Below are 10,000 nucleotides of genomic sequence, written 5' to 3'. Positions count from 1 at the left end.
CGTCCTGTGACTGTAAAATGTTATGTTGTCGTGTTCTGTCGTCACCTCGGTGAGAACAGCGGATGGATTTTGAAATGAAAACACAGTTAAAGGCCAAAATTCCTGCCCTCCTTCACGTTTGCCCAGCAGGCGAGATCAGAGGCTTTGCCGATCCAGTTGTGGCCTCCGAGCCTTATGTTTGACACCGCTGATAGACTGAAGTCCCACACTTTAGTTTTTACAACCTTGATCGGGCGGCTGTGGTTTAAAGCTGGTCATCGAGCCCCAGCACCTCCGCGTGGTCATGTGACTGTTTACGGCAAACGTGTGTTTAAACGTACACGTGTGTTTCAGTTTTTTCTTGTTTATCAAGAACAGGAAGTGACTTAAACTGCTGAGACAGGACGCGAAGCTTGCTGTTGATCTTCCCACTGTGTCTGTGCTGCAGTGAATCAGATGACATGGTGTTTGAGGAATTCAAACGGGCCTACCTGAAGGGCGTGGTCTACGGAGACGACGACGAGTCCCCCACCGACGCCTGAACTACAAAGATGGCTGCCTCAGGTCAAACGGCGCGGCGGCCACTCGGAGCTGAAGATGAACACAGCGTGGTCGTCCACCCGTGGTTTCCTCACTGTTTTAACGACTCCATCGTGTTTCCTGCAACACCACCCCCAGGCTAACTACAGCCGCGAGGTGGCGCTAGCAGGAACCAAAAACTCTGTCTGCCATAAATGACCATCTCCTCCCCTAATGCAGTACTTTTACCTGGAACCAGGTGTTTTTACTTTTTTTTCCTGCAGCATTTCCTCCATGGCTGGGTTTGGTGTGTACTTTAGGGTTTCCCAAACCTGATGCAGCGCCCTCCGGTGGCCACAGTGATTATGCTGTGAACAAAGCTGAGTGATGCAGTCGTGGCTGGGAGGACGCTGAGGTGGATGGACGGGTGGAGCTGCTTGTCTTTGATGAATGAAATGGTCTAAGTCACAGGTGTCAAACTCCAGGCCTCGAGGGCCGGTGTCCTGCAGGTTTTAAATGTGTCCTCGATCCATCACAGCTGATTTAAAAGGACCTCCTCAACATGTCCTGTAGTTCTCCAGAGGCCTGGTAATGAACTAATCATCTGATTCAGGTGAGCTGAAACAGGGTGAGATCTAAAACCTGCAGGACACCGGCCCTCGTGGCCTGGAGTTGGACACCCCTGGTCTAAGTGCTTCATTAGGGTTAGGTGAAGAATGCCGACGTGGCCACAGGCATCCATGATTGGCCGTCCTCCGTCCAACTCCACCTCCTCCTGCAGCACGTGGAGCTTCTTTTGTTCCAGAGGAAAGCAGCTGAGGGCCTGAGGGTCATTTCTGGGAGGCAGAGTTTAACATTTCCCGTCCTCAGAGGGTCGGTGTGTCACGTTAAATGAAGGAAATGCTGGATATGATGAGTGTCAGCAGGCCGGGCTGTTAGCCGTGAGGCTCTGAGCGAATGTAGACGAGTAAAGTGCATCTTTAGAGCTCAGTGAAACGAGCTGCTGACGTTCTGTAGAGCACGTCATAGCTGACCTGTCAGTGTGCTTATTTTAGAGGCAGCGATGTTTCTCCTGTTTCTGTCTGATACGGTGATACCTGACATACGTGTGTGTGTTCCACTTTTTCTGCATGCATTAAACAGATTGAGGTTGTGAGCTGTTAGTCGCTGTGCTTGTGTTTGATTAAAGAAGCCTGTTCTCCATGTTTCACACTCCGCGCGGCTCCATGTTTTTACATTTGGGTTTCTCACTTCTACTTCCTGTCACACAGAGGTACTTTTGTTATACGGTGACAATAAAGAGATCAGATCGAGTCCAGTGAGCATCCATCCATAATATTCTTGATATTTATAATTAAGTGATTTGTGTACATTAGTGCTATTTTTAATTCTTAAATTTGAAAAATCTGTAACATGTATTGTTTAGTTTAGCCTGTTACTGTCTTGGAGCAACTATAACTTACATCATTTCCTTAAGGATTAATAAAGTGTCATGATTAATGAGTACATCCACAAACTGAGGCTTCCTGCTGTTTTGTGTGTCTCTGCAGATGGACTGAGTATCTGTGGAGCCATTGTGTCTGTGGATACTAACTGTCAGTCACTTAACACTGAGGCTGTGGACCCAGAGGGCCCGGACTCTAAGGGCAGCTCGTCCTGGGCCCGGGGGCGTGTTCAGAGCCCAAATGTAATCCTTTGCCTGGGTCCACAGAGAGCGGCTAACAGCAGCATGTAAATCCACTTTTAATTCATGGCTTCAAAGGAACACGACAGTGTTTGGAAGAATTTATTATCCGAGATGAGTTTGTGACAGAATGACTCAAATTCAGCGTGAATTTGAATTTCATTTGGAAAAATAATAAATGTCTCTACAGGAGATGAGCTGATAGGGTTAAGAGTGTAGAGAAGTTTTGATTTGGGGGTTATGAACGGAGCCTCAAACTAAGATTTTTGAGCTCTTTTGTCAGACACAGAAATTACGAGGTATTGACTTTCTCTACCGTGATATTCTCAAAGTGCCCACAAAGCTGTCAAAGTTCCACCAACAAGCTCTCCTCTACTATACAAGCATGAGTTCACAACACATAATACACTCAAGTGAAACTAAGGACACATTGGTGCTAACAGAAAATCAAAAAGGGAGCAAAAAGCACCATGGTCCGTGACTCACTTCATGGACAAAACAGGTATGAAGATCGTCCCGGTACCCTTTAAAACAATGGTTCAACAGACTGGGAGATATTCCAACCTTGGTGTAGAAGTGAGACCGATAACTGTTGAAGGTATCCAGCGAGAGAGGGAAGACAAGAATCGATTAATAAGAAACCTTTTGTCAACAAAATGCTAGCCTGGCAAACTGAAAAGGAAATGTGTTGTTTTCAGTGAGGATGAGGAGGCCAAAAAATACGACAATGAATTTAAACTTGTGAACGAGTTTTCTCAGTTTTCACACTTTAGGCTGAACTGGAAGACTTTTCTGTGGATTCTGTGAAGACAACACTGAGACTGTGGAAAATGTTTTATTACAGCCCAACTTAGTTTGTGAGTTTGGACCGATTCTCAAAGTTGGCTTTGTTCTAAAACATTTCTTTGCTCTGTATATGATGTGGACTAACACTGGAGTATTAATGAAAGAGAAAAATCTGGACTGAATAATGTGATTATTTTAGCAACATATTACAGTCCGAGCCCACTTCTGTGCGTGGAAGAATCATCTCAAAGTATTTTCCAGATCTGGACACAAAAGCCCTGAAATGTATTTCCTTACAGGACTTAGAGATGCTCTTGGACTCAAACCCCTGTTTTATTTTATTATTATTTAGTTTTCCTCTTGTTTCATATCATTTATATGTTTTTTTTCTCTATTCCTTTGCTACTGACTCAACAGCACCGTATGGCTGTTTTCTGTGTTTGAGTCAAAGGGTTGAACTTTGTTTGGTTTGGAAATTCAGCCTAAAAAATAAAATAAAAAACGACTCCGTTCAACCTAAGAGTACACCTGAGTCTCTGCCGTGTGGGAGCGAGCTTCACTAAATCTGCGAGGGCAAAGGTGTAACCCTCACCCCACACCTGCCATGAGAGCTTGTGTTCAGGTCAACTAGATTTGAGTTTTGATTGCTGTGTTTAAGTAAGATGATTTCATTGTTATCTGAAGATAACATTGATACGTGTATGCTTTTGCACGAGCTGGAGAAGGAGAACTTATTTTTGTCTTTAACGCGTGCATGATGAAACACCGGCACCATTGAGAGTGGACTATGTAAAGAAATCTAAATAGTTACCTAAAATCTAGTTAACCTGGTCACCGGTGACTTTCACGAGGCGTCGGGCTGCTTCACAGAGCAACCTTTTCAGGTAAGAGGCGGGAATGCTATGGGTCACACAGGCCTGTCGGAGCTCAGTGGACCATCAAACCCTCTCCGCTGAGTTCAGGCTGTTTTCACGCCAGCGGAGAACTCGTGTTGTTGTAATGTCACCGAGTGACCACCAGGGGTCGGCTCCGCTGTGCTGTCCGGTCTCTGCCGCTGGGGGGCGCTGCTCCCCCTAGCGGTAGACACCGGGGGTCTGATGGCAGGATGGCGGAGGCAGGGGGACCGGATTCCGCCGCGGCGCGGTGCCCTGACGAGTCATCAGATAGTGAGCCGGAACAGGAGCCCGGAACTCCGCAGAAACTCATCCGAAAAGTGTCGACGTCCGGCCAGATCCGCAGCAAGGTACGTGTGCTAACATCCGGGGCTCCTTGCGCATAGCCGGCGGTCAGCGGCGGCGCTCATTCAGCAGCGCAGGGCCACACGCAGCCTGAGGGCACGGCGCTGTCCACCGGCTCACCGGCCCGCAGAACTCCATGTAAAATACGGACTCTTTAAAAGCCGGTCCCTCTTTCTAGCGGTAAGCAGCCGGTTTATTGTTAGAGTGAAACATGTTCGGACCAGACATCGACCGTCGGATACTCCGGCGCGCAGTGAACATGATGTGTGATGTTTCAGCGCTGCTCTGACGTCTGTTTCCCGGACAGCCGTCCTCCACTGGCCGCTGCGGGCGGCGCTATCTTTGCCTTTAAAACACAAGTGTGAGATGTGGGCTGCATGCTGGTGACGCCGAACTGAAGACCGGACGCGTTTGCGCCTTAAACCGGTCTACTGTCTTTGGCCCGTGCTCCCGTAGTCCAAAGATTGGTGTCACTTTAAATCTGACCGATTTTAAACGGAGTTCTGAGCCCAGGCTTCAGCGTCCCTGGAAAAACTGTGCTTTCTGGGGTAAGGGCCACAGCTCTTAGACCATTTCTAAACCACATAACAGGAAACGCCGTAGCCAGACACCGAGTTTCAGTAGATGACCGGGTGTAAACACGGATCTGACTGGTGCGGTTTTTTCACCATCTGTGGAGCTTCCGTTAAACCTAATTCGGGCAGAAACGGCATAAAGTCAGCGGAGACGCCGGTAAAACGCACGGAAACAACAGAGAAACGTCGCGAGTTTAAACCGGTAACACATACCGGTTACTAGCTCACACCTGATAACGGAAAGATTTGGGCCCGCTGTGAGACATCGGTGTTTCCTATCGCTGGTGGCCTAAATGCGCGTGCTGCTGCGGGGTGGACAGAGGCGGCTGAGGCGGCGCTACGTTAGCTTTAGCACTGTGACACATAACGGTCCCATCACGGTCGACACGTAACGGCCGGTTTTCCGGTAAAAGCAGCGGGATTTTAACTGCGATAGAGAACAGCGGGAACTCAAACTGGCACCGCTGATCAATACGTGACAGATTATACTTTTATTGATTACTGATCGTTTTTCATATTGCTGCCTTCACGGGCAGGCTAAAGACTCGGAAATGTGGACATCGTGTTGTCAGACGATGTTAAAGCAGCTCCATTAGGAAACAATTTAAAAAACAAACCCGGAGTCCTGAAAGCTCACTGTGAGGCGCTTCCTTCGACCTACAGAGCTGACCAAAGACAGGCTCTGGTTTTCAGGGCGGTAGGCATCATTGATGAGCAGGACACAGGTGAGTGAGGTGTGGTTCCTGCTGCAGGGGGGCCTCCGGTGACTTAATCCCACTCACAGAGAGCGGTGTTATTGGGCACCAGATCAAATGTGCCAGGTGTTCCTCTGTGAACATGGCGTCGTCATGGCGAAAGGGTTAACGGGTCAACGCTGTGACCTGCAGATCTTCACCGAGTCCTCACTTCATAGAGCCGCACGGCAAGAAGGTCCTGAGTTCAATTCCACCATCAGGCCGGGTCTTTCTGTGTGGAGTTTGCATGTTCTCCCCGTGTTTGCGTGGGTTCCCTCCGGGTACTCCAGCTTCCTCCCACCATCCAAAGACATGCAGCTTGTGGGGACAGGTTAATTGATTAATCCAAATTGCCCATTGGGAGTGAATGTGAGTGCGAATGGTTGTCTGTCTCTGCATGTTAGCCCTGACTGGCGACCTGTCCAGGGTGTACCCCGCCTCTCACCCTATGACAGCTGGGATAGGCTCCAGCGCCCCCCACGACCCTGGAAAGGATAAGTGGAAGCGGATGGATGGATGTTTCTCTGTAATAACAAACTCAGTGTAAACTATCTGTGTATAAACCAAAGCTGACACTATGAGACTTCATCAGAGGTGTGAGCATCACTGCAGGTGTCTTTGGTCGTGTCCAAATTCATGGACTGCATCCTCCTGAGGTGGTCGGGTAGGCCGGAAGTAAACGGCTGTTAAATTGGACGGTCTCGCCTTCTAGTTAGCGTCAGCGCTGTCTCGGTGGAGTTTAATGAACTCGGCCGTCTGCTCCTTGCTATCTAAAATATAACAGGACACTGGCGTAAACTCTCGACCGTCTCACACTTCTGTTTAATCAGTTTTCTGTTTGACGTTTAGTCAGCTGTGTGAAAACCAAGGAAGAACCCACCCGGGGGATTAATAAAGTTTTATCTAATCTAATAACTTTAATCTCAGCCAAACCGATTTACTCACGAACAAATAAAACACTGAAAAAAGCCCAACAATAACATTTTTAGGTTGTCTAAGTGACTTATATATCACGTTTAACCCGAGCAGCAAAAGTGATCTGAAAGTGATGTGCCGGGAGTTGTGCCGTTCTCGGCGGCTCCAGTGACCCGCGAGCTTCCGGCTCGCTGTCGAGCTGGTGGGTAACAGACGTCTCCGAAAACGTCGAAGCACTTTTGCAAATATGCGATATCTTGATAAACCGAGCAGATATTTGAAGTTTTCACAGCTACTTTCTCGCCTGAAAATATGTTAAAAGTTTATTTTGTGACCCAGAAAGATTAGTAAGAGTAATATTCAAACTTAGTAGCGGCTGCCGTTGTTGGAAACTGGAGTTTGGCTGGGCCGCGCTATGAATTCTGGGATATGGTGGGCCACGAAGGACACACCCGACCCATCCTTCAAATTCGGGGAAAATGAGGACGCATTTGTCGGCTGCATTCGGAGGAGTCTACGAATTTGGACAGCCTTCGGCGCGTCGCTGTGACGTAATCGGTCTACAAATGCAGCCTCAGGAGGAAGCAGCCCATGAATTTGGACACGACACAAATCTCTTCAAACACTGAAAATGAGAGAAAATTAGAATAATGTCAATAATAATTCTGACAGACATAAAAGACGGAGTTTTTTAACTTTTCAAAATAAAAGCACGGGAACGAGGAGATAAATCACAGGTTTAATGCCTGCTCATGCAGTGAAGTCTGGAATTTCCCGCGGCAGCAAATGGAAGAACAGGAAGAACATGGGTTATATTTAGAGTATGGGACAAACATTGAGATTGAGTCATGTGGGACTCTGACAGGAAGCTGCACTCCACTGTTTCCTGCTGTCCCACGCCTCAGCCGCCAGAAACATTCAAACACTTCCAACTTTATTTAAAACTGTGCAGCGGACAGCCTCCATCTTTACACAAGATTTACACACTTTCAGCTTGAGAAAGAAGAAATCTGTGCTCACAGGTGTGTGTGTGTTTCAGACTGTGCTGAAGGAGGGGAACCTGCTGAAACAGACGAGCTCGTTCCAGCGCTGGAAGCGGCGATACTTCAAGCTGAGAGGGAGGACACTGTACTACGCTCAGACCGCCAAGGTGAGCCCCACCCTGCCGCTCAGTTGCTGGGCTGTGTTCTGAGGACGCACGCGTGAGCATAACCTTTTCTGTGTGTCTACAGTCCATCATCTTTGACGAAGTCGACCTGACGGACGCCAGCGTGGCCGAGTCCAGCACCAAAAACGTCAACAACAGCTTCACCGTGAGTCTTAATAATAATGGATTGGATTTATATAGCGCTTTTCAAGGCACCCAAAGCGCTTTACAATACCACTATTCATTCACTCTCACATTCACACACTGGTGGAGGCAGCTACAGTTGTAGCCACAGCTGCCCTGGGGCAGACTGACAGAAGCCAGGCTGCCATATCGCACCATCGGCCCCTCTGGCCAAACCTGCAGCAGCACGGCCAGGTTCATCCACCGCTGAAAATAGTCCCCACACAGGCCGCTGTTCCTGCTCTGTGTGGTTACACTACAGGAAGTGACCTCAGGATAGATTCCTGTTTAATTCACATTCTGTCTAATCAGCTGATCAGTGACTGGAAGCAGGCGTGGCTGAGTTACGTCTGTCACTCATTGTGTGTCTGTGTTTGTGTGTGTCTGGTTGTGTGTGTGTCTGTGTGTGCTGCTGGCGTCCATTAAAAACCTGGTTTTCCTTTAGTGTAAACATATTTACTCTAATTTATTTATTTACATATTTATTTTTTTCTATTTTTAACATTTTTCACAGATTAGTTTTTTTTTTATAAATTTTGAAATGTTGTGTTGAATAATCTTCAGCTTTTCTTTTGTTTCTAACTGAATCCATTTGTGTGTTTTGTGCTGTTGTCGCTTTGATGCTCGGAGCTGTTTGTGCTCATCAGAGTTTCTGTTTTAGTCACACAACGGACTCACACAGGAAGAGAGCGTCTTATTTTGGCGAGTGAAGTCATTTCCTGTAATTGAGGCCTTTGAAGTTTGTTTAAAGAGTCTGTGTGTGTGTGTGTGTGTGTGTGTGTGTGTGTGGTCGGTATAATAACAGTCTGTGTGCTAAAAATACACAGTCACATGAACACAGCTGACACACACACTCCTCCTTCTTGCTGGTTGGATTGGGTAGAAAAGGAAGGGGGCGGGGCCGGTGCAGGGAGAAATGGTCAGAGCGAGGCAGAGACGACAGCAGACCAGAACCAGGATCGGGACTCTGAGCCGGACTTTCGTCAGGACGCGGTAAGTCAGCTATTGGTCAAAAGGTCATGATGTCACCGACAGCTGACCGGCTTCACGCTTCCTGACTCACCGCTGCGTCAGATCCTTCACGCTGTTATTGGTGACGTCTCTCCTCCGGGCCTTCACACGTGTTTTGCTCTGAGCCTCGGTGACGCTGACCCAAGTGGGCCGGGCGGTCTCCATCAGCGCTCACCGTTAGTCAGACGGTGGAAGCAGAGTGATGGCGATTAATCGAGCTTTCGTTTTGTCGACAGAGCTCATTAGTTCTCGTTTTAAACGCTTCCTTCGCCCATGTGTTCCGATCACACAAAGGAGGATTATTGTGAACTGTGGCTCATGCACAGCTGCTTTGGTGGCTTAAGTGAACTGTTGAGGTGTCCGCCGCGTTTTAAACTGAGCTCTGGGAAAAGACCCCGTGGGTCACATGACACGGGAATGAAGGAACGTGTTTTATTCCCCTGCGTTCATGCCGCTGTGTGTGGATCTGTGGACTTCCCGAGGCTTAGCATGAGTCGGCTGCAGCAGCGAGGACAGGAGCAGGAAGCTGGAAACAGGCAGAGGAGGAGACGTCAGGTGACTTTGTACAGCTCAGTGATTGGGTGATGACGATGTGGAGAGAAAGCAGAGGTTCAGGGACGGTGGGGGAGGGGCAAGAAACACTGCTATCTCTGTTTGTGCTCACAGAGGTCCATTGTGTGCGATGGCGTGATGTCACTTCCTGTTTGTGATGCCCGTTTGCCGACAGCGGCTGTACAGACTGAGGCTGAGCAGCTCCACGCCATCAACTGTTGTGATTGGTCGGTGAGCCGACGTGGAGCGCCCTCTGCAGGAACGACTTAGCACACAATTACAATAAAATACAAAATAATGCTGCGCTGCTCATCTGTAATCTGCAGGCTTCCCAACGCCAGCCAATCACAAGAAAGTTGTCTTACAGGGGGAGGAGCCCAGAATACTTGTAAAAGTTCTAGATGTTCAAAGCCGCAGCCCAACCCGGGCTGTGTTTCTGTCTGTGTGGACTCATCCCACAGTGTCAAAGTCCAGTCGGCAGCTGGGGGACCTGCGCTCCGTGCTCGCTCTTCCTGTTCGTCGGGTTAACGTGACCACTGACGGCTGATTCCTTCTCTCCGTAAGGCACCGCGCTGCGAGCTCTCCTGACCAGTGTTGGTCAAGTTACTTGAAAAAAGTAATCAGTAACTAATTACTGATTACATCCCCAAAAAGTAATCCTGTTACTTTACTGATGA

At 48.4% G+C, this 10,000-nt stretch overlaps 2 protein-coding genes across 10 annotated transcripts in view; both read left to right on the top strand.

Annotated features, from left to right (window-relative positions):
* LOC146560474 (S-arrestin-like) overlaps positions 1-3,483 on the top strand; it is a 22,962-nt gene extending 19,479 nt beyond the window's left edge. For both annotated transcript variants that reach the window (XM_085244603.1, XM_085244605.1), the window contains one exon: positions 428-3,483. In XM_085244603.1, coding sequence (XP_085100729.1) covers positions 428-474 — 47 coding nt within the window. In that variant the 3' untranslated portion in view covers positions 475-3,483. The remainder of the gene's footprint in view (positions 1-427) is intronic.
* Positions 3,484-4,038: 555 nt separating this feature from the next.
* dgkd (diacylglycerol kinase delta) overlaps positions 4,039-10,000 on the top strand; it is a 29,695-nt gene continuing 23,733 nt past the window's right edge. The window contains exons 1-3 of one of the 8 annotated variants that reach the window (XM_085244562.1): positions 4,039-4,211; positions 7,470-7,580; positions 7,663-7,743. In XM_085244562.1, coding sequence (XP_085100688.1) covers positions 4,074-4,211; positions 7,470-7,580; positions 7,663-7,743 — 330 coding nt within the window. In that variant the 5' untranslated portion in view covers positions 4,039-4,073. Of the gene's footprint in view, positions 4,212-4,261; positions 4,387-4,735; positions 4,755-4,801; positions 4,939-4,961; positions 4,984-5,484; positions 5,507-7,469; positions 7,581-7,645; positions 7,744-8,010; positions 8,754-10,000 lie in introns of those variants that run through there. The other 7 variants (XM_085244567.1, XM_085244568.1, XM_085244563.1 and 4 more) reach the window with 7 other exon arrangements.

The sequence above is a fragment of the Mchenga conophoros genome, linkage group LG14 (assembly GCF_057382185.1).
Source record: "Mchenga conophoros isolate Kocher_MC1m ecotype Shallow Benthic linkage group LG14, M_conophoros_male_GT1.1, whole genome shotgun sequence".
NCBI lineage: Eukaryota > Metazoa > Chordata > Actinopteri > Cichliformes > Cichlidae > Mchenga > Mchenga conophoros.
This window is presented reverse-complemented; position numbering and strand designations above follow the sequence as displayed.